At 46.4% G+C, this 24,445-nt stretch overlaps 1 protein-coding gene and 1 non-coding gene across 4 annotated transcripts; both read left to right on the top strand.

The window, feature by feature from the left end:
- The first annotated feature begins 16,024 nt into the window (after nt 1–16,024).
- On the top strand, nt 16,025–23,572 carry LOC101087132 (melanoma-associated antigen D4). 3 transcript variants are annotated; one of them, XM_045051279.1, is made up of 13 exons: nt 16,025–16,161; nt 17,192–17,402; nt 17,684–18,514; nt 18,854–19,057; nt 19,162–19,225; nt 19,452–19,531; nt 19,925–20,016; nt 20,647–20,726; nt 20,825–20,867; nt 21,284–21,346; nt 22,284–22,398; nt 22,735–23,165; nt 23,354–23,572. In XM_045051279.1, exons 2-13 carry the CDS (start codon nt 17,193–17,195, stop codon nt 23,361–23,363), a joined length of 2,223 nt encoding a protein of 740 aa, XP_044907214.1. In that variant the 5' UTR covers nt 16,025–16,161; nt 17,192; the 3' UTR covers nt 23,364–23,572. The 3 variants fall into 3 exon arrangements, with proteins under 3 accessions (XP_044907214.1, XP_011290031.3, XP_044907215.1); XM_045051280.1 differs by lacking the exon at nt 16,025–16,161 and adding an exon at nt 16,173–16,297; XM_011291729.4 differs by lacking the exon at nt 23,354–23,572 and having other exon boundaries at nt 22,735–23,169.
- LOC111558866 lies at nt 21,908–22,036 on the top strand. Its single transcript, XR_002739992.1, has one exon. It is a non-coding gene; the product is annotated as a small nucleolar RNA SNORA11 (small nucleolar RNA).
- Nucleotides 23,573–24,445: the final 873 nt, after the last annotated feature.

Here is a 24,445-nt window from a genome sequence, read left to right as displayed (position 1 = left end):
AAGCAGTTATCAGGGAATGCTATGAAAAAGTATATGCCAACAAACTGGACAACCTGGAAGAAGTGGGCAAATTCCTAAGCACCCACACACTTCCAAAGCTCAAACAGGAAGAAATTAGAAAGCTTGAACAGACCCATAACCAGCGAAGAAATTGAATCAGTTATCAAATATCTCCCAACAAATAAGAGTCCAGGACCACATGGCTTCCCAGGGGAATTCTACCAGACATTTAAAGCAGAGATAATACCTATCCTTCTCAAGCTGTTCCAAAACATAGAAAGGGAAGGAAAACTTCCAGACTCATTCTATGAAGCCAGCATTACTTTGATTCCTAAACCAGACAGAGACCCAGTAAAAAAGAGAACCAGAGGCCAATATCCCTGATGAATATGGATGCAAAAATTCTCAATAAGATACTCGCAAATCAAATTCAACAGCATGTAAAAAGAATTATACACCATGATCGAGTAGGATTCATTCCTGGGCTGCAGGGCTAGTCCAACATTCACAAATCAATCAATGTGATACATCACATTAATAAAAGAAAAGATAAGAACCGTATGATCCTGTCAATCGATGCAGAAAAAGCATCTGACAAAATTCAGCATCCTTTCTTAAAAGAAACCCTCGAGAGGGGCGCCTGGGTGGCGCAGTCGGTTAAGCGTCCGACTTCAGCCAGGTCACGATCTCACGGTCCGTGAGTTCGAGCCCCGCGTCAGGCTCTGGGCTGATGGCTCGGAGCCTGGAGCCTGTTTCCGATTCTGTGTCTCCCTCTCTCTCTGCCCCTCCCCCGTTCATGCTCTGTCTCTCTCTGTCCCAAAAATAAATAAAAACGTTGAAAAAAAATTAAAAAAAAAAAGAAACCCTCGAGAAAGTCAAGATAGAAGGAAGATACTTAAAAATTTTAAAAAGCCACTTATGAAAAGCCCACAGCTAACATCATCCTCAATGGGGAAAAACTGAGAGCTTTCCCCCTGAGATCAGGAACATGACAGGGATGTCCACTCTCACCGTTGTTGTTTCACATAGTGTTGGAAGTGCTAGCATCAGCAATCAGACATCAAAATCAAATCAAAGGCATCAAAATTGGCAAAGATGAAGTCAAGCTTTCACTTTTTGCAGATGACATGGTATTATACACGGAAAACCCGATAGACTCCACCAAAAGTCTACTAGAACTGATACATGAATTCAGCAAAATCGCAGGATACAAAATCAATGTACAGAAATCAGTTGCATTCTTATACACTGATAATGAAGCAACAGAAAGACAGATAAAGAAACTGATCCCATTCACAATTGTACCAGGAATCATAAAATACTTAGGAATAAACCTAACCAAAGCTGTAAAAGATGTTTATGCTGAAAAGTATAGAAAGCTTATGAAGGAAACTGAAGAAGATGTAAAGAAATGGGAAAACATTCCATGGTCATGGATTGGAAGAATAAGTATTGTTAAAATGTCAACACTACCCAAAGCTATCTACACATTCAATGCAATCCCAATCAAAATCGCACCAGCATTCTTCTCGAAGCTAGAACAAGCAATCCTAAAATTTGTATGGAACCACAAAAGGCCCGAATAGCCAAAGTAATTTTGAAGAAGGAGACCAAAGCAAGAGGCATCACAATCCCAGACGTTAGCCTCTACTACAAAGCTGTAATCCTCAAGACAGCATGGTATTGGCACAAAAAACAGACACATAGACCAATGGAATAGAACAGAAGCCCCAGAACTAGACCGACAAAAGTATGGCCAACTAATCTTTGCCAAAGCAGGAAAGAATATCCAATGGAAAAAAAGACAGTCTCCTTAACAAACGGTGCTGGGAGAACTGGACAGCAACATGCAGAAGGATGAAACTAGACCACTTCCTTACACCATTCACAAAAATAAACTCAAAATGGATAAAGGACCTGAATGTGCGACTGGAGAACATCAAAACCCTAGAGGAGAAAGCAGGAAAAAACCTCTCTGACCTCAGCCGCAGCAATTTCTTACTTGACACATCCCCAAAGGCAAGGGAATTAAAAGCAAAAATGAACTGTTGGGCCCTCATGAAGATAAAAACCTTCTGCACAGCAAAAGAAACAATCAGAAAAACTAAAAGGCAAGCAACGAAATGGGAAAAGATATTTGCAAATGACATATCGGACAAAAGGCGAGTATCCAAAATCTATAAAGAGCTCACCAAACTCCACACCCGAAAAACAAATAACCCAGTGAAGAAATGGGCAGAAAACATGAATAGACACTTCTGTAAAGAAGACATCCGGATGGCCAACAGGCACATGAAAAGATGCTCAACGTCGCTCCTCATCAGGGAAATACAAATCAAAACCACACTCAGATATCATGTCACGCCAGTCAGAGTGGCCAAAATGAACAAATCAGGAGACTATAGATACTGGCAAGGATGTGGAGGAACGGGAAACTTCTTGCACTGTTGGTGGGAATGCAAACTGGTACAGCCACTCTGGAAATCAGTGTGGAGGTTCCTCAAAAAATTAAAAATAGATCTACCTTATGACCCAGCAATAGCACTACTAGGAATTTACCCAAGGGATACAGGAATGCTGATGCATCGGGGCACTTGTACCCCAGTGTTTATAGCAGCACTGTCAACAATAGCCAAATTATGGAAAGAGCCTAAATGTGCATCAACTGACGAATGGATAAAGAAATTGTGGTTTATATACACAATGGAATACTATGTGGCAATGAGAAAGAATGAAATATGGCCTTTTGTAGCAACGTGGATGGAACTGGAGAGTGTTATGCTAGGTGAAATAAGCCATACAGAGAAAGACAGATACCATATGTTTTCACTCTTATGTGGATCCTGAGAAACTTAACAAAAGTCCATGGGGGAGGGGAAGGAAAAAAAAAAGAGGTTAGAGAGGGAGGGAGCCAAAGCATAAGAGACTCTTACAAACTGAGAACAAACTGAGGGTTGATGGGGGTGGGAGGGAGGGGAGGGTGGGTGATGGGTATTGAGGAGGGCACCTTTTAGGATGAGCACTGGGTGTCCTATGGAAACCAATTTGACAATAAATTTCATATATAAAAATGATTAAAAATTAAAAATAACATAAATAAATAAATAAATAATCAGTTCCTTAGGCAAAAAAGAAAAAAAAGAAAAAAAGAAAAAAGAAAACAACAAAGGGAGATGGGGAGGGGTTGTGGTAGGAAGTGCAAGTAAAGTATCCTCCTTGTACATTATCTTCCAAGGCAGGGATGTTCCTGATCCCAACAAAATTTAAATGAGCCATGAAACTAATAAAGGTCCCAAACATATAATGTTATGGAGACTCTATTTTCCTAACTTTGGAGGAATCTTCCAGAAACATATATCCCAAAACCATGATTCATCTCTTTCTTGTTCCCTTTATCTTTATTTTAGCATAGTGGTAAAATGTAATATATTTTTTTGAATAGCGTATATTGGTGTAAGCCAATTTTTAGGATGTTCATTTATTTCAAGTTATCCCTCTTTCTTGCTTTCCGCCTGCTAACCTACCCTTTTATTTAATAGATGAACAATAAGGTATCTGGAGTGATTTTGATCCAGTGTTAGAAATAGAAACTTCTGGAGTTTAAAATTGCTATAATTAGTAGTTTTGCACTTATTTTTTTCTCATAGTCCTAGATTATTTTTAACAATCAACGTGTTATAATAGGTTTATGAAATCACACTCCTATGTTTTTAAATTTATGTATACTTCACCCTCTTACATTTTGTACAGGTAGCTACATGTGTTCAATTTATACCCACCATTTAAAGTTTTAAAATAGCATCTATATGCTAGATTTTGTTGCTTTGTTTTTCTTTTTTTTTTTTATTTTTTTGTGTTTTTATCTAAATTCCAGTCAGCTCACATACAGCGTAATATTAGTTTCAGGGGTGATTTTTTGTGTGTGAACTTACATTTATTTTTGTCAGTAGATCCACATTTTATCGGTTTCCAGAAGTCTTCTTCCTTAACCTTGGAGTAATCTTCCAGGAATTAAATATCTCTTCAGGTAAAGAAATCATTAACCAAAGATTTGCCTCTTTCTTATTTTCTGGCCTTTATTTTATCATCGTCCAATAAAATAAAATCTAATACCTTTTATTTGAATAGCATGTATGGTAAACGCTGATCACTGTAAAAATCATTTCCGTAAAGCCATCTCCCTTTCTTGCCAACCACCTTCTAGCCTATCAGTTTATCTCACATGTGAAAAAATAAATGTTTGTATGCAATGATTTTGAACCAGTGTTAGAACTAGCTAATTCTGAACATTGCAATTTGATATATTTACTTTACTGTATCCACCTTCATATTTTCTTGTAGTGCTTGCTTTTTGAAAGTAATCAACATGTTATAATAAATGTATAAAGCAAATATCCTTGTTTTGTAATTTATATAAACCTCACCCTGTTATATTTTATAAATATAGTTGTATGTTGTCAACCAAAGCACGTGATTGATTTCCAACATGATAAAAGTTTTAAAAGCATCAGCGATTATATGCCAGATTTTATTGCTTCTTCATTTTCTAATGAAAATACACTTTTGTGAATTCACATTTGTTTTTCTCAACAGGTCCACATTTTAACACTTTCCAGAACTGGCACATTTGAGATTTTAACAGCAAAATCCCTTGAGATTTTACACGTGACCTCCTTTTCCTAGGATCAGATCAGTTCCCATCCGTGGTTCTAACTAGCAGGGAATCTACTAGGGTCACGCTTCTCTTTCGTCTCCCCAGGCAAGGGAAAGCCCCCACTCCCAGGCCCTTTCCCCACTCCTTTACACGGGCCAGATTCCAGAGCACTCACTGAGTGCAGTACCACTGCACGCTGTGAGGTGGCACCCATGCAGTAGGACATGTGCATGTTCTCTCTCTCTTGCAATATTAAGCAGTAAACTGAGCCAGTGCCAACCTGTGAAGGCTGGGGTGCTGCCACATCACTCTCTCTTCCTTTCTTCTCACTGGAGGTTTGGGGCTGAGTCATCATCCTTGCACATTAGGGGTCAGTGGTGGTAAGATGCAGAAGTAGTCAAAGAGATTCTGCTTCATTCTTGAGTCCAAGCCTGTGCTTCAACCCAACTCCACCAGAAGGCTCTAAATTGAGGGGTGCTGGGAACTAGCCCAGTGAACAATGTTCGACGCCCTCATGTCTGTGCCTCATTTAGAGATAGCTCCCAGGAGAGGGCAGAGTGGCAGTGTAGGGTAAGGGGAAGATGTTGTTTTGCCCTGTGGACAAACACTAGTCCCATACCGTCAGATTCCTGCCAACAACTCCACATGCTCACATGCCCCTCACCCTACTCCATTTTAGAGGTTTGATATAGGGAATTCCCAATACCAGCCGCAGGACAACTTCCATCCGGAATTCCTTGTTTTGTCCCTGAGAGGACTCAGTTCTTTTCCAGTGCCCCACAATGGGGAATTCTCCATGGCATATTACATGAAAGACTTGATAAAATATTTCCTTTTTTTTTTTCCTTTCTACAAATACAATGCAGAGATCAGTCTATTACCTTCGCGGTGTGTGCTTCCCACATAGCCACCTGAATGCAGCTGCTTCAGAATGAGGAGTGTGCTCTTCGTGTTTCCTGCCTGTAGCCTTATCACTGGTGAGAGCGCAGCCACCAGCTTTTCACCAAAAGCAATGAGTGAGGTGGGACCTTTGTTGTCTTGATTTTTACAGACAGCTCTAAATTTTCATGGCCAATGTTAAGAGATGACAGTGAAAGAAAGAAAAGGGGGAACTTGTGGAATTCATTATTTTGATCACCACCCAGTAAGGTGTGCCTCTGGGGAGAGGCGCTCCTTAACTTTCCTCCTGCCCCTGGCTTTCTGCTTGTCACCTTGCAGTCCTACTTCCTGTCCCTCTCCCCCCACCTCTCCCTCGTCTCTGCTGAGTCCTCCCTCGCTCTTTGCCGCCACTTCTCTCTCTCTCCTTCCTAGATCGTTTCAGTCCTCCAGCTGGTTCTTCTGCTGAGTTTCTCTTTCTCCCTTCCACCCCGTTCCACATATTCCATATCTGGGTATCTTTCATCCCTTTGCTCTCCCTCACATATCCCTGTCTGTGTCCCCACTGTCAGGGCCCCAGGGAACCACATCTGCGGGAGAGCATGAATATATACATTCACATACCAATCCCTCTACTGATTCTTATTCTTCCTTCCTTTCCATTCAGTTTCAATTATTCCTCCCACAAACATCCTGGAGAGTCTATTATGTAACAGGCATTGGAATAGGCCCTCAGAATATACAGTGGAGAACCAAACAGACAATGGCAACTTTCACCATGGGGCTGGGGCTGGAACAGGGAGACAGATGTTTCAGCAAGGTTCTCTCTAACCACTATATCCCCTTAGGACAAATACTGAAATGGAGAAAGTTTTCAGGGTGCTCAGAGAAAGGAAAAGAGGATGAGTAATTTAAATTGGGGATAAAGCGGTTTGTGGCCAGAAAAGGCCTTCATGAAAAACTGATGTGAAAGTTGAGACCTCAAAAGTAAGCCTGAGGTAGACAGTTGAGCACGAGAGGAAAATGGGTTACCACAGCAGGGACCCCAGGAGCAGCACTATAAAGCCCCTAAGGCAGTCACAAGTGTGACTCTCACGGGCCTAAGAGAAGGTCAGAATAGTTTAAGCAAAGGGACAGTGGGGATATTTAGGGTCAGAGGTTGACAAAATCTTCTTTCCAGCTCATGTCACTATTCTCATGATTCTTTCAGGCCAGACCCCTCACTTGTCATTCATTCGTTTGATCCTTTTTGTTGGCATTTTCCACTCCCACGCTATGCCTCTCACAGAGACAACAAATTCTATTGCATTTAATACATACCATTCTTTTTATGCAACTGAAAAATGCATACCGTGAGGCATCTGCCCTTGGTTTACATAATATTTGATATTTATATCTTATAAATTTATAAAGTTTGCAATATATATCTCCCCATCCTCTGTCTTTTTTTAAAAAAGTTTATTTTTTTTATTTTGAGAGAGAGAGAGAGAGAGAGAGGACACGTGCGCACGAAGTGGGGGTGGGGCAGAGAGAAAGGGAGAGGGAGAATCCCAAGCAGATTCCATGCTGTCAGTGCAGAGCCCTACACGGGGCTCAGTCTCAGGAACCATGACATCATGACCTGAGCTGAAATCAGGAGTCGATGCTTAACTGACTGAGCCAAACAGGTGCCTCTCCATCCGCTTTTTGTTTTTGTTCTTTTACACTGTATTGAGTTTTAATCGACACACTGTAGACTGAACAGATTTAAAGTGCACAGTCTGATAGGTTTTGACATATGTACCTGTGAAATAGTCATCATACTCAAGATAATGTGTATATATACATATGTATAGGCGTGTGTGTGTATGTACATATGTATGTGTGTATATATATATGCATATATATACTTATGTATACATACATATGTATATGTATATGTATATGTATATGTATATGATGTATATATATATACACAACAATGAAAAATAACCTTGTATGCCTTTGAAATCCATCCTGCCCTCCTCATGCTCTCATTGCCGGGCAAACATTGAACTGATGTCTATTACTATAAGTTAGTGTTCATTTTCTAGTGTTAATAAATGTAATTATACCATCTGTGTTCTTTTTGGGGGGGGATACTTCTGACTTTTTTCAAGTATTGTATTTTCACATTTACTCTTGTTGCTGTATGTAGCAATAATTCATTCCTTTTTAATGGTTTATGACATTATATGGATATACCACAGTTAGATCATGTCCCTGTTGATGAACATTTGGTTTGTCTCCAGGATTTTGTCTATTGCAAGTACAATTGCACAGAACAATCATAAACACATTTTTTTTTTTTTTTTTTAGATTTACGTTTTCCTTTTTCTGCATTCACCTTGGAGTGGAATGACTGGGTTGTATGCGAGATGTATATCTAACTAGATAACTACCAAACTGTTTTCCAAAGTGTTTGCATTATTTTACATTTCCACCATTAGTGTATGAGTATCCTAGTTGCTCCATATCATTGCTACTATTTGTTAGGGTCAGTTATTTTATTTTAGTCATACGAGGGTGTCGACACAGTTTTTTTTTTTTATTGTGTCTTTAATCTGCATTTCCCTAATAATAAATGATGGTGAGCGTGTTTTCATGTGTTTATTTGCCATCTGTATTACTTCTTTGTTGAGGTAGTCTGTTGAAATATTTTGTCCATGTTTCCAGTTTTTTAGTTGGGTATTTGTCTTCTTATGACTGAGTTGCAAGAGTTCTTTATATAGTTGAAAAGTGTACTGTGTTGGATATATATTTTTTCTAAATACTTTATCCCAGTCTGTGGCTTTCCCTTTCATTTTCAAAACAGTGACATTTGAAGACCAAAACATTTTTAATTTTGAAGTCATACTTACTAATTTTTGTCTTGCATACTTTGTGCTTTAGACATCCTAGTTTGAAAAACTTTGCCCAAACCAAAGACACTGTGATGGTCGTAATTTCCTATGTTTCCTTGTAGAAATTTTACAATTTTAGCTCACGTTTAGGTTTTTGATCCATTTTAAGTTTGTTTTGGTTTATGGTGTCAAGTAAGGATTGAGGTTTCTCCTTCCTTCCTTCTTTCTCTTTCTTTCTTTCTTTCTTTCTTTCTTTCTTTCTTTCTCTTTCTGTCTTTGTCTTTCTTTCTTTCTCTTAATATATGGCAAAAAAAAGCAGCACTATGTTTTGAAAAGATTAATTTTTCCCCATTGAATTTCCTTGACATCTTTTTGAAAAAGCAAATTGGCTATATACTTGCATGTATTTGTGTCTGGAATTTCTATCATGCTAAATTGTTCTATTGTCTCTCTTTATGTCAACTGCAAACTCTCTTGATTATTGTAGCTTCGTAATAACTGTTGGTTTCTTTTCTATTTTTTTAAGTTTCAATTTAAATTTCAGTTAGTTAATATGCAATGTAATATTAGTTTCAGATGTACAGTGTATGGAGTCAACACTTCTGTACGACATCCGGTCCTCATCACAAGTGCCCTTCTTAATCCTCAACACCTGAAAAAAACAGTGTTGAATTCTGATGGCATAAATCTTTCAAACTGGGTTTCCTTTTCCAAAATTGTCTTAGATACTCTAGGTGTTTTGTATTTCTTTATAAATTTTAGAATCAGTTTATCAATTCCTACAAAAACCCTGATGGGATTATTACAGAGATTGTGCTGAGTCTATTGATGAATTTGTGGCGAATTAAGTCTTTAACAACGTTTGGTATTTGAGATAGTATGAACATAGTATATCTCTGCATTTATTTAAGTTTTCTTTAATTGTTTTTGGCAATATTTTAATGTTTTCAGGTAAAATGTTGCACATTCTTCTACCACATCTATATGAAAACAATTTATATTTTTAGGCTATTGTAAATGGAATTTTTGCTATTGCAAATGACATTTTAAATTTCATTTTCTTGAATATTTTTGTGGTATAAAATTTCATTGATTACAATAAAGTTATTGATAATATTCATTTATAATATTTTAATGTAAGATCATTGATGACAACAGTTCTCTCATTCCTGATATTGGTAACTCGTGTCTTCTCTCTCTCATTTTTTATAATATTTTCCTTTTTTAAAATATTTTTAAATTTATTTTGAGAGACAGAGAGAGAGAGAGAGAGGGAGAAAGAGAGAGAGAGCACATGAGCTGGGGAGGGACAGAGAGAGAGGGAGAGAGAGAGAATCCCAAGCAGCGTCTGCACCACCAGTGCAGAGCCCGATGTGGGTCTTGAACACACAAACCATGATATCATGACCTGAGCCGAAGTCAAGAGCCGGATGCTTAACCCACTGAGCCACGCAGGTGCCCTGTGTCTTCTCTCTTTTATTCCCCTAACCATTCTAGATAAAGGCTTATCAGTTGTACCGATATTCTTTTTTAAATTTTTTTTATGTCCATTTATTTTCGAGAGAGAGAGACAGAGAGAGAGAGAGAGAGAGAGAGAGAGAGAGAGAGAGAGAAAGACAGAGAGCAAGCAGGGGAGGGGCAGAGGGAGAGGGAGATACAGAATCTGAAGCACGCTCCAGGCTCTGAGCTGTCAGCACAGAGCCCCACGTGGGGCTGGAATTCACGAACCTCGAGATCATGACCTGAGCCGAAGTCGGATACTTAACCAACTGAGCTACCCAGGCACCCCAATTGTATTCATATTCTTAAAGATCAGATTTAATGTATTTTATTTTCCCTATCATCTACTTCAGTGACTTCTGCACTTTCCCTTATTTCCTTTCTTCTGCTATTTTGGTCTTCACTGTGTCTGCATTTTTGTTTCTAAGTACTGAAGTTTAGGTCATTGATTTGAATTCTTATTTTTATATGTAGGCATTTGTGCTCTATAAATTTCTTTGTAAGGACTGCTTTAGAAACATCCTACTAATTTTAGTAAGTTGTACTTTCTTTTCATTCAGTTCAAATTACTTTCTAAATTTCTTTTTGATTCCCTCTTTCACCCATATGTTACTGAAGAGTGTATTATATACTTTCCAAATGCTTTTAAAATATTACAGATACATTTGTGTTATCTACTTCTAATTTAATCCCACTGTCCTCTAGGAAAATCCTTTGGGTGATGCTAATCCTGTCAAATTTAGTAACACTTTTTTATGGCCCAGAATATTGTCTATCGTGGTAAATTTTCATGTATATATGAAAAGAGTGTGTGTTTTTTGCCGTTGGGGAGAGTGTGCGAAAATGTTAATTAGATTAATTTGGGTGATAGTGTTTTTCAGTCTATACACTTACTGGTTTTGGTTGGTGCTTTTTTTTGTTTGTTTTGTTTTGTTTTTTGTCAACTTGTTCAACTCTTGAGAGAAAAGACTTAAAATCTCTGACCTTAATTGTGAATTTTTCTTTCTTTCATTTATTTCCAAACTCTGTTTAGAATTTTTATGTCCACTTGACCGTTTTAACCAATTTTAAATACAAATATAATTGTAAATATAAATATAACCAATTACTATCTCTGGTAATGTATTTTGTTCTGAAATCTGCTTTGTCTGGTTTACAGCTTGATTTTGATTACTGCTAGCATGCTATATCTTTTCCCATCCTTTTACTTTTAACCTCTGTGTACCTTTACATTTAAAGTGGAATTCATGTACACACCATATAGCTGGATCTTATTTTTAAAATCCATTTGTCATGCTCCACGTCATATGTCATCAGGCAAAAGCAAATTACAACGATGAGATGACACTACACACTTATTAAAATGGCCCAAATCCAGATCAGTGGCAATGCCAAATGCTGGTGGGAATGTGGAGCAATAGGAACTCTCATTCATTGCCGGTGGGAATGCAAAATTGTACAACCACTTTGGAAGACAGTTGCACAGTTTCTTACCAAACTAAATCTGCTCTGACCATACAATCCAGCAAGTGTGCTCCTTGGTATTTACCCAAATGAGCTGAACATTTAGGTCCACACAAAAATCTCACATATATGTTTATAGCAGCTTCATTCATAATTGCTAAAACCTGGAAACAACCAAGACGTCCTTCATAGGGTAATGAATAAATAAACTGTGGCACATCCAAGCAATGGAATATTATTCAGCATTAAAAAGAAATGAGCCATCAAGCCATGAAAAGACACAGAGGAACCTTACTTAAATGCACATTACCCACTAAAAGAAGCCAATCTAAAAAGGTCACATAGTGTATGATTCCAACTATATGACATTTCAGAAAAGGCAAAACTATGGAAACAGTTAAAAATACAAAAACATAACAAAACAAAACAAACAACAAACAAACAAACAAAAAACTCAGTGGTTGCCTGTGGTTAGGAAAGAGAGAGGGGTTTGTATGTGGAGCACAGAGGATTTGGAGGGCAGTGAAACAATTCTGTGTGGCACGATAATGGTGGATACATGTCATTATATATTTGTCCAAACCCATGGAATGCACAAAACCAACAGTGAACACCGATGTGAACCGTGGACTTTGCATGATAATGACGTGTCAGTATAGATTCATTGATTGTAGGAGGAGGTATTCCAGTCTGGTGCAGGATGTTGGTAGTGGGAGAGGCTGTGTCTGTTTTGGGCAAGGGGTTTATGGGATGGCTCTGTACTTTCTGCTCAATTTTGCTCTGAACTTAAAAAGTGCTCTAAAAATAAAGCCTATTTAAGAAAAAGGAATCCAATTTGTCAATCTCTACATTTTAATTGGTGAATTCAATTTGTATTCAATACCATTGTCGATATGGTTGGATTTAAAACTATCATGCTATTTGTTTTCTACTTGCTCATCTGTTGTCTTATTTTGTTTTTCCTTTTAGGACTTATTTTAAAGTATTTCATGATAATACCATTTATCTTCCAAATAGACTTATTAGCCATAATTTTTTGGATAGGTTTTACATTTGATGCTTCTTTTAACTTACGACAGTCTACCTTCAAGTAATATTGTACTACTTCACATGTAGAATTAGAACCCACCAACAGTATACTTATATTCCCACTAGGCCCTGTGCTATTATTGTCCAAGAAATTAATTCCACAGAATTTATACTCCACAATGCATTGCTATGAATTTCTGTTTACGCTCTCAATTAATTTATAAAGAAAGTTCCAAAAATAAAAAAAAGATTATTTTATCGCTATCATCATATTTAACATCTCCAGTATTGTTTATTCATTTGTGTAGAATACATTTATATTTACTGTCATTTTTCTCATTCCTGAAAGACATCCTTTACTATTTCTTGTAGTGCAAATCCAATGATGATGAATTATTTCAACACTGGTATGTATGAAAAGAACTTTTAATTCAACTTCGCTTTAAAAAGATATTCGTTGGGGCACCTGGGTGGCTCAGTCAGTTAAGCCTCTGACTTCGGCTCAGGTCATGATCTCGCGGTTCGTGAGTTCAAGCCCCACGTCGGGCTCTGTGCTGACAGCTCGGAGCCTGGAGCCTGCTTCAGATTCTGTGTCTCCCTCTCTCTCTGTTCCTCCCTGCCCCACCCCCCCAAATAAACATTAAAAAAAAAGATATTCGTTGAATATAAAAATTCTGAGTTGGCAGTTATTAATTATTTCACTATTATAAGGATGATATGCCACCATCTTATAACTTGCATTGTTTCTGATGAGAAGTTCCCTGTAATTCTTACCTTTGGTGTTGAATGGTTGTATATTTTTTCCAGTTTTCCACTTCCTTAGGAGTCAGGGTAAAGCCCTGGGGGAGCAGATTGGAAAGAAAAATGTCATGAATACACGCCATACGATATCTGTGCAGAGTCACTTAGGTAGATCTTAGATGCATGTGTAGCAAGGAAACACATCTTAAAACCCTATGGCTCAGTGAAAAAAATTCAAATTTAAGAAAAAATTCAAATTTAAGAAATACATCATGGAGGCATGATGGTTTAACAGGAACCCGATTTACTCTCCCACCTGAATAGCTGCAAACCAAAAAAATTCTAAAGCTTTTACGTCATGGCACCACAGGCAACAGCAGACAGCGATCCCTGAGAGAAAGGAAACTAATATGGTGAGCTCTCAGATTACCCAACTCCCCCAATTTCTTGCCTGGATGGAGTTTACAGGCTGCAGCACAGGGAGACTGAACACAAACAGAGCCCAGTGGAGAGCCTGAGTGAAGGAGACAGAGTTGAGAGTTCTGAGAGGCCAACGTGACTAGAATTTGCTGGAAATAAGGGAGGGGAGAGCCACACAGAGAGATAGTTCTGGAGAGCTGCAGAGGCTTCCCATCAGGGTGCAGTGTATGAGCAAAGGGGAGTGGTGGTAGCTGACTTCCGTTTTCTGGAGTGAGTGTGGATAATGGTGCCATTTACTGAGATGGTGAAGATGGGAGTTTTAGAAACAAGAGAGATGGGGAGTCTGAGCCTTTGGGAGGGGTAGTATACCAAGTGACCAGTTCTAGACAAACTCACTGTGAGGAGCCCTTGAGACATCCAAATGGAGATGTCACGTAGGGGAATGAATATATGGGTTTGGATCTCAAAGGCGAGGTTCAAACTGGAGCTGTAGATTTTGGAGTTACTAGGATGTTAGCATAGATATATAGTTATATAGCTTATATAGGGAGAGGCTGATACAAAAACGAATGTGACAAAAGCTCGCATCATAAGAAAAAAAGTCGTAGCTATATATGGGGATGGACGTTAAGTAGACTTATTGTGGTGATCATTTCACAATACATAAAAATATTGAATCACTACGTTGCACACCTGAAACTAACATAAAGTCATATGCCAATTATAGCTCAATTTCAGAAAGGAGAAAGAAAGCAAAAACAAGCAAACAAAATGAGTACGAGAGTCCACTATGGCTTTTGTAAAAAGCACAGGTTCAGTTTGAGATGGGAACACAGTATTTTCTATTAGCACTGAGCAGCTTGCCAAGGCTTTCATTTCTAGGGTCTGGTCACCTCCCACAGAAACGTGTTATACAGGAAGGGCTGAAGAGACACAGGCTGCTGAAGGGGGAGGTTGCTATGCAACAGCTGAGGAAAGTCATCCAGCCAGTCAGAATTGATACTGGTCACTGGAGAGTAAAAGCTGTGGTCCTAGCAATAGCTTCCATTCCCACACAGGAGTCCCAGAGAGGCTGACATAAAAACAAATCTAAAAGTCCGCTATGGTTTTTGTAAAAAGCACAGGTTCGATTTGAGTTGGAAACATAGCATTGTCTGCCTCCAAAGCAGTTTCTCCAGTCATTCTGGAAGCACAGCAGCATGTGTTGGGTCGGGTAGGACCCCGGGATGTGCTTCCTGTGCTCTCCATGTTGCATATTGAGAAACCGGGCTCACAGATGTCCAGGGACCCGAGCAGGCTCACACAGCTAGTAGCAACAGACTGGCCCGGCACCCCATCCCTGGAATTCTGAAGACCAGCCCGGTTTCTTTCCACAAGACCACAGCGGCCCCAGGTCCCTGCCCTGCAAGGAACCCCGGGCAAACATTTACTCTGAAGCAGGGCTTGCCATGGCTCAGACACACAAAATGCCTGATTGTCCTGGCCGCTCCAGCGGGCACCAGGAAGGCCTCAGGGGCAGCGTGTTTGTGCCACTCACAGCGAAGAGGCCTGAGGTTAGGTCAGGGAGTGGACCCCAAGGAGCAATTCCCACACCTGGATGGACCCACGCGTGCAGTAGGTGAGGGCTGGAGACTGGGGGTCTCTACTTGTGTCCCGGATACAGAGCATGAGCTTGCGTCTCAGAGAGCACAAACTTTGCTTGTTTGGGACAGGTGTTGGCAGGGCAGGAGAGCTGAGGGGTGGATCTGTCGCTCCAACTGAAGGGGGGGGGGCGCACCTCAGTCCCCAGGCCAGCCCTACAGGGACATGGGGTCTGGAGTCAGGAAGACCCAGGCCCACATATTGCATTTTCTGTTTACTGGCTCTGTGGCCTTGTCTAGTTCATGCGGTGTGACTGCGCTTCAGCTTTCTGATCTGTAAAATGGGGATGCTGACAGCCACCTCCCAGGGTTGCTGTGAGAGGAAGACAAGCCCCAGTACAGACAGCGCTGTGATGCACACGCTGCATACAGAGTAGCTGGGGAAGCAGATGTTCCCAGTGTGTCTGGGGGCCATAGAGATGGGTAGTGCTGGGCAACACAAAGGCAACTGGCATCCTCTGGCCATTTCCATTCCCCTTGTTAGAGTTAGAGACACAGCTAGAGACCTTTGTGTTTGTGACCTAGGGGTCATGCTGGGGAAGCCAGACATCGTGTATTCCAGACCACACCAGAGGAGTTTAGCGGGAACGGGGAGGGCAGGGACGAGAAGCATTGTGCAGGAGTGCGGGCACCGAGGGTAGATGATTGGGTGGTCGAACTGCACCCAGAGCTATGAGTGCGCGACCCTGCGGTCAGAGGAGGGGTGAGGGGTCTCGGGCGGGAAGGAGAAAACGCCCCCCACCCCGCCCACCACACTCTTGGAGTCGCATGCGCACTGGGAACCTGGTGGAGAGGGCTTTTGTTGGGAAAGCGGGCGGGCTGGAGGGGTCCGCGCATGCGCAGGCTGCCCAGACGCGGGGGGTGCGCGGAGAAAAGGGGCGGGGTGGTCGGAGCTGCTGTGCTGGCAGCAGTAGGCGAGGGCGCGGCTGCGGGGTTCCTGGTGCTGAGGACGGACGCCATTGGAGCCCCAGGGAAGGTAAGAATCCAGCCCCGGACTGGACCGGGAGAGGACGAGTGGAACCCGGCACGGTGCGCCCTCCCCGCCCCCAATAGCCGGATCTGAACAAAGCCCAGGCACTCAGAACCTGAGCCGGCTTAGACCCACGGTCTAGGTAGGACACTCCGCCCCCCCCCCCCCCCACCTCCGCACCGACCTCTTCCAACAGGAGAGGAGAGTCTTCCAACAGGAGACTCAGGCTCTCTGATCCCCACTTACACTGGAGCCCACATTCCGAACCCCTTTAGCAGACCCGTGTGCACCCTGCTGAGCTATCTTAGAGCAGAGGCCCTACCCCCACCCCAACCACTCCTAGATCACTCCAACCAAGCTGACCCCGTGAGCCCCTTCCTGGAGTTGCGATCCTGGGGTTTGAGACCTCCAGCGCTCTAATTCATGCCTCACCTAATCCGAGCCCCTACCCCCACCCTTCTCACCCCTAGCGCTCCGCTCCTGTATGAGCCCAACCCAGACCTGAATCATCAGCTGAATGCCCCCGCCTGGACCTAGCCAGAGGGTCTCTGGATTCAGTTTCCCATAGCTTTCCGGGGTCCCTGTAGTCTCAGCCCTCTCATGTCATCTGCTCTCCCCCTTCGTCGTTAAATCCAAGCCCTTTGTTTCTCCCTCTCTCAATGCATCCCCCTTTGGGACTCTTCAGACCCAAGCCCACCAGTCCACCCCCTATTCAAATCTAGAGGCTGGGACGGGGAGCGTGCCCCTCTTGAACTCCCCTTTAAGTGCAGGGAGACCATCGCTATCCCTCTCCTAGTGCTGCGTCTCTGACAGAATCTAACCCAACAGACACCCCCTCCCTCCCTTCTCCCTCCTACCCCTCCCCCCTCTGTCTGCCTTGTACTGCCTAGTAACCTGATGATTGCAGCCTCCCTCCTCCTGAGGGATCCCACCTCCCACTGGATCCCGCCCCTTCCCCCTTGAAAAAGCCTCACCCTCCCTCCCTGGCTAAGCTCTCTTCTCCTTGGGACCACCCTCCCCCCCACCCCCCCCCCAGCATGGCTGAGGGAAGCTACCGCATGGAATCAGAAACCTACAACGTTGAAGACATGGATGAGGGTAGCGATGAAGTCGGGGAGGAAGAGATGGTTGAAGGAAATGACTATGAAGAATTTGGTGCTTTTGGAGGCTATGGCACCCTCACCAGCTTTGACATCCGTATCCTCAGAGCCTTTGGGAGCTTGGGTCCAGGCCTTCGCATCTTATCGGTGAGGCTCCTTGTTGGCCACCTGCTGGCCCTGGGCCTTCTCCCTTGTGAAGCTGCTTTGGGGGGGGGGTCGTGAATGGGAGGGTTGAATGGGGAAGGACTGCCCAGCTTCCCGAGCATTCCCTCTCCTGCTCAGAGAAAGGGGGTTTGGGAAGTCCGGGGTGGGGGGCAGACGGGGGGGTGGGGGTTGGGAGCTGGCTGCAGGGAGGAGGCTGGGTGGGAAGCATGATGTGAGCTTGTAGAACTGTCTGCTTTCCCCTACCCTTCTGTCTGGCCTTGCAGAATGAGCCCTGGGAACTGGAAAACCCTATGCTAGCTAGGACTCTGATGGAGGCATTTCAGCTGGATCCAGAAACACTTGCCAATGAGGCTGCTGCCCATGCTGTCAACGTAGCCCGCGCAGCCGCCTCCAATCGTGCTGCTAGGGCCGCTGCTGCTGCTGCCCGTGCCACCTACAATCAGGTGGTCACTAACCGCCCAGTGGCCACAGACCAGGCTTCAGGAGAAGATACCCAGCCCATGACCTATGCGGCCCAGGCTCAGGCAGCCACCCCTGAGGCCACCCTTGCTGCTCCACACATCTCCCAGATGCTAGTCACCAGTGAGATGGCCACCCCAGGGGCTCCAGCAAAGTCCACACAGCCCCAGACAGGCTCCCAGGCCCAGGAGGCTGCTACTGAGGGTCCTAGTGCTGCCTGTGGTTTCTCTCAGGCTCCGTGTGCCAGTGAGATGGATGCCACCCGGCCCAAGACAGCCTTCCTGGGTCAGAACGATCTCTTTGATTTCACCCAGCCGGCAGGTGTCAGTGGCATGGCCTTCTCCCGCTCCAAGAGGCCCGCCCCGGCCCAAGAGGCTGCCACAGAGGGCCCCAGTGCTGCTTCCGGGGTGCTCCAGGCAGCACCTGCCAGGGAGGGGGCAGCCACCCGGCCCAAGACGACCAAATCTGGAAAGGCTCTCGCCAAGACCCGGTGGGTGGAGCCTCAGAATGCTGTGACAGCAGCTGCTGCCAAGACCAAGATGGCCACAAGCATCCCTGAGCCTGAGGGTGCAGCTGCCCCTGCCCAGCACAGTGCTGAGCCCTGGGTCAGGATGGGAGGCAAGAGGACCAAGAAGGTGAGACCTCCCTGCTGTCTGCACCCCCCACTTGCTCCCCTCCTTTCTCTGCTCTATCTTCTCCTCTCCACTCCCCTCCCCTCCTCTTTTCTGTCAGCTTGTGCACGTTGGTCCAACACAAGTTTGCTAGCATGCTTTGACCCCACGAAGTCTCTTCCCTCAGGCCTGACGGGAGAAGAGGTTGGCTCGGTGCCGGGCACGTAGTAAGCACTCAGCACATGTCATCCACTGTTTGTACTACCCTCATTTCCAAGTATCTCCTCTGGTTAAGACGTGTGCTGAGCACTTTTGCACGGTGAGTCTGGTAGCCCTGGGTCTCTTCTCTCTCTAATGCTACAGTCCAAGCACCTGGATGACGAATATGAGAGCAGCGAGGAGGAGAGAGAGCCTCCTGCGGTCCCACCGACCTGGAGACCATCGCAGCCTCCGATGACAGTGCGGGCTCATATGGTTCCCCGGCCACCGATGGCCCTGAGGTCCCAGGTACCCTCAAGACATGTCCTGTGCTTGCCACCCCGCAACGTGACCCTTCTGCAAGAGAGGGTAAGAAATCTGCCTTTTCCCCGTCTTCCTCCTCTCCTCTCCTATGGGCCAGTTCTTGGAGGTCAGCCATGCCTTGATCTCCCCGTGTGCTCCTCCTCCTCCAGGCAAATAAACTGGTGAAATATCTGATGATTAAGGACTACAAGAAGATTCCCATCAAGCGCTCAGGTGGGCAACCTGTGCCCCCTCCCTGAGCTCTGCCCTTCCCCCGTCCCCATCCCTACCCTGCGGGGCCTCGCATCACATGTCCCCACCCAGTGTGCCCAGCTGATCGCTCCCATTTGCACAGTACGGGGGTCCCAACTGTGCTCCCCTCAGTGAGGCTGACTGAGGGGGTGCAGCTCTTTGGCCCCTGCTCAGCCCTGGTGCTCTCTCCACCTCTCATCTCCCGCAGACATGATGAAGGATGTCATCCGAGAATACGACGAACATTTCCCTGAGATCATTGAACGAGCAACGTACACTCTGGAAAAGGTGGGCAAAGGGACAGGGGCAGCTCCCTGTAGTACAAGAGCTGCAGGCAGGCCTTGCACCCTGCAGCCCCTTGAGGCCCACCTCCGGCACTACCTGCTCTGGAAGCCCTCCCTAGCTTCTCCACCTGGGAGCGTCCACCTTATGCTTCCATCCCCCGCAGGGTCCTCTCCCTCATGCTCTTTTGAGTGTCTCTTGTCCCCTGAAGTGGGTCCTGTTGCTTTGGCCGGTGTCAGAGCTCCCACAGGGCAGTTCCTCTTCGGCCTCTCTTCTTCAGTCTTCCGCGTGACTTTGGGGTCCCAGCTGAGAGAGAGTTCTGACGGGAAACGAAAGGACTGCCTGTGGGACAGGCAGCGTGGGTTTCTCATGTCCTGTTCTGGTTTCTCTCCCACGTAGAAGTTTGGGATCCACCTGAAGGAAATTGACAAGGAAGAACACCTGTACATTCTCGTGTGCACACGTGATTCCTCAGCTCGTCTCCTGGGAAAGTAAGAAAGGGCGGGCAGGAGGATTGTGGGCTCCTTGCTGGTGCCTCTCCCTTTCCTCTCGGAGAAACGGGAAAACAAGGCTTTGGTGCTTGGCACAGCTCCTACCCACAGTTAGTGGTGCCCAGTGATTAGGGGATGAAAGGGCAGGAGCCTGGGGTCAAGCCTTGGCTGCTCTCAGGGCTTCACCCCCACCCTGGCCACCTCCTCACCCCATCTTCTGGGAAAGCAGGCTCCTTGTTGCCTGTCCCTTCCTGCTATGTGCCTGGCCTGGGCTTGGCAGAGTGGTCCGGGGAGAAGGAAGCTTCCCGTCCAGTCTAACTCCCGGTGCTCGAAGGGCGGGGAAGGTCTGGATATGCCTCCTGTGGACACACTGTTGCCAAGCATTTGCTCCCTGCCCTGACCCCGTTGTGGACACGACTCTGGGAGGGGCTCTTCGCATCTACGTTCGATGCGTGAAGCGATTCAGTCTCAGACAGAGGAAAAGATGGTCTGGGTCAGAGAACAAGCCATGCGCAGAGTGGGAAGAACCGCTCTGTAGCCCAGCCATCTGGGAAAGGCTAGTCAGGTGAACCAACCCTAGTCCCTCGGGCAGATGCCTGCCGGATAGAATACGTCTTTCTCCACCTTTAGGACCAAGGACACCCCCAGGCTGAGCCTCCTCTTGGTGATTCTGGGAGTCATTTTCATGAATGGCAACCGTGCCAGCGAGGGTGAGTGGCTGGACCTGCCGCCGGGGGGGTGGGGGGAGGGGGTTGCCCAGAGTCTCAGCTTTGTGTGTGAAATTCTTGTATCTCATCTCCCCTCACAGCTGTCCTCTGGGAGGCACTACGCAAGATGGGACTGCGCCCTGGGTATGGTTGGGCTCTCGACTCCCACCCCTCAGTGTTGTCCTTGGGCACCAGTGGCACCAGGGTTGCAGTAGCCTGGTGGCCTGGTGCCAGGGGAGTGGACGTCCTGGACTGGGTAGAGGCAAAGGGTCTCGTCACGGTGCATGGGGAAATGGTCCTGAACTCTCAGCCCCTCGCTGCTCCATGTCCCCTCTCTGTCCCCAGATGAGACGTAAGAGAAACCATCAGATTTAGGGATTCCACCAAACCCTTGCCTAGGGTATCCTTGACATCCTTGACGTGCGGCCCCTGGTGCCACCCCAGGCCTCCATGGGGATGCCCCACAGGCTGGGCAGCTCTCAATCCTGCCAGGGAGTGCTCCCGCCCACGTGTCCCTCACTGCCACTGTTCTTGTTATGGATTCCTTTCCTTGCCCTCAGGGTGAGGCACCCATTCCTTGGCGATCTGAGGAAGCTCATTACAGAGGACTTTGTGAAGCAGAAGTAAGTATTGGCCAGGTTAACTTTGTCTCACGCTTGTGCATTCCTCGTGTGCCGATCTGGCCGAGCAGCCGTTCTCCATCCCATATCTTAGCACCAGAGGGATAGGTGTCCCTGGTGTGAGTGTGGGTGGTGTTTGGAGTGTTGGCGAGGAGTAGAGATCCAGCTTGGTCTTGGGGAAAGGGAGTACAAGCTGACAGAGAACACGGTGCAGGATGTGTTACAACCCCCATGCCCTTTGGCACCTGTCCCATAGGCTGTAGTAGAATTTCCCTTGCTTTCCATCCCGGGAACAGGGGACTCAGAGGGTGGAAGTCTGAGCGTGGCCCCCACAGGTAAGCGCCCCATTTGGCCCTAGAGCCCAGCCCTCCTGGCTTTCTGGTTAGGGCCCACCCAATCCTTGGTCCTTGGAGAACACGCGCGCACCCACACAGGCACACGGACACGCGCACGCGCACACCGTCGGGGATATGGGCGGAGTGTGCTGCTCTTCTTCCGTTTAGAGTCGTTCTCTGCAGTGGGCCGTCCCGGGGTTCCTCCAGGCCATGGACGACACCCTGCACTGGGGTGAGCTCAGAGCAGGCCACCTGATGAAATGGCTCCTCTGTTTACAACACACCCAACGGGACTCTGGGTGCATTGTGACAAGGGGCACAAACTTGTGGCCTTCCTATGAACAGATACCCTACACGTGTCCCACCCTGCACCTCCACGTGGCTTCTGGGCAGGACTGGCGGCCTAAGGCTTTGTAGGCCTCAATCGTGGAGGCAGAAACCCTAGGAGTGAGCGTGGGAGTGAGGCATGGGCTGGAGGTCAGGATCATCCTCCCCCAGGAGCTGAGCTGCAGCATCAGGGCCGGAAAGGGGCCACCTGGGAGCCACTGGTGCAACAACAGGTCTGCCTGGCTGGAAGCAAACGTTTCTCTTCCTCTTGCCCTGAGGTACCTGGAATACAAGAAGGTCCCCAATAGCAGCCCACCCGAGTATGAGTTCCTCTGGGGCCTGCGAGCCCGCCACGAGACCAGCAAGATGAGGGTGCTGCGATTCATTGCCCAGGTAACAGAGAGCCTCTGTTTGGGGCCAGGCGATGGGGTCTGGGTCTGGTCCTTGCTGTACCTTCTTTGTTTCTTGGTCACGGCCTCCTCCCACTGTCTGTCCAGTGAGGATACTGACAGGTTCCTAAGTAGGTCACTGACACAAGTTCACAGACTTAGTAAGCAGGAGGGATGGGGTGAAGCCCCTGGACTGGCCTGGAATAACGGGAGAGTCAGACTCCAGCGGTCTTTATTTGTGTAATGATTATGCACAGCTCCCAGGAGGGTGTATGGCAGGAAGCAGGTGCTCAGTGGAGGTGGGCTAGCTGTTTGGATGGTTGCTGTCACTCTACTGCAGAATCAGAACCGAGACCCCCGGGAGTGGAAGGCTCATTTCCTGGAGGCTGTGGATGATGCATTCAAGACGATGGATGTGGATATGGCTGAGGAGCATGCCAGGGCCCAGATGAGGGCCCAGATGAATATCGGGGACGAAGCTCTGATTGGACGGTGGAGCTGGGACGACATACAGGTGGAGCTCCTGACCTGGGATGAGGACGGAGATTTTGGCGATGCCTGGGCCAGGATTCCCTTCGCTTTCTGGGCCAGATACCATCAGTACATTCTGAATAGCAACCGTGCCAACAGGAGAGCCACTTGGAGGGCTGGTGTCAGCAGTGGCACCAACGGTGGGGCCAGCACCAGCATTCTCGATGGGCCCAGCACCAGCTCCACCATCCGGACCAGAAATGCTGCCAGAACGAGTGCCAACTTCTTCTCCTGGATCCAGTAAGGTTTTCAGTCGCTAAATGAAACTCTGCAGGAGGGCGTGGGAGGGGGCTGTGAGAAGTCGGGGGAGGGCCTGGGAGCAGTGGGGGAACCAAGAGAGTGTGAAAGACATTTGTTCTGTCCTTGCGTCCCTCCCCGTTTCACATATATTTGTATTTCTGCGTCAGCTTTTGTGTCTTGCTTTGCAGGCAGCGCTGATGGACTGCGGCCGTCACGCACCAGGCCAGAGTGCCTCCTCAGATCCCTCCCTCACACAGCACTCTAGGCAGCTTCTCCCTGCCCATCTGAGATGGCATGCCAGATGAAGCTCTCTCTGCCCTTCCTGCTTTGGTTATGTGCTGTTGTTGTGCGCTTCTGTCGTGTTTTCATGTTTTTGGTATCGGTGTTACATTAAAGTTGCAAAATTACTTGGGAAGTTTCTTCCTTTACCTGTGCACGTGGTGCTCTGAGGAGCACGTGGTTGGGTGCTCTGAGATGGCCACGCCCTGCCTCTGCATGGAAGGCAGTAGGTGTGGGTACAGTGCTGGGAGATGCGGAGGTGCCCCCTGAGTGCCTAGACCGTGAGTTTCGAGAGGCTCCAGTCCACAGAGTTACATGATTTCCCACGTGGTACAACCCCAGTTAGATGCCAATGGTGGGGGAGGTGGCGGGAAAAAGGGTGGAGTGGAAGGCTGTGGGTTGGTGCCACGGTCCCTCCCACCACACAACAAGGTCCACAGACATTCACCAATCCCCACCTCTTCCACCCCATCTTTGGAGGCGCCATCCTCCACACAACCTCAGCACCTCATCCCTCCCTCAGATGGAGGCTTCAGGGCAAGGAGATAGGCCTCAGCAACATTCTCCGCCCTCCAGCAGGTGGAAGGAAGAGCCATTATTCCCGACAGAGTAGGTTTAATGAAAGTAGAGCTCACCAGCCCATTGCCTGTGACCATGACCTGAGGCCTGTTGGTGGGCTCTGGAGCTCTTCTTCACTGGAAACAGGGCACTCCCAGTGAAGCCAAAGCAAGGCCTAAGCCCTGGTGTCTTGAAGGGCTGAGTGATTCCTGCGGGAGTGGGGTGGGGACTGCAGTTCCTCCCGTGGACCAAGGTGAGACACCTGGGAGGGCTCAGTGGCAGGCGGGACAGTGGAACTTTCTCAGGCCCCTCAGTGACGTCCTCAGTTGAGGGGACGAGGTCCCAGGTTCAGAAGAGGGAGAGAGTAGTACTAAGGACCCCTGCACCCCATTGCCTCTTTTCCCTGAGAAGAGGTTCCTCTCTCTCACCCACACTAGGCTCCT

Source organism: Felis catus, chromosome X, assembly GCF_018350175.1.
Source record: "Felis catus isolate Fca126 chromosome X, F.catus_Fca126_mat1.0, whole genome shotgun sequence".
Classification (NCBI taxonomy): Eukaryota; Metazoa; Chordata; class Mammalia; order Carnivora; family Felidae; genus Felis; species Felis catus.
This window is presented reverse-complemented; position numbering and strand designations above follow the sequence as displayed.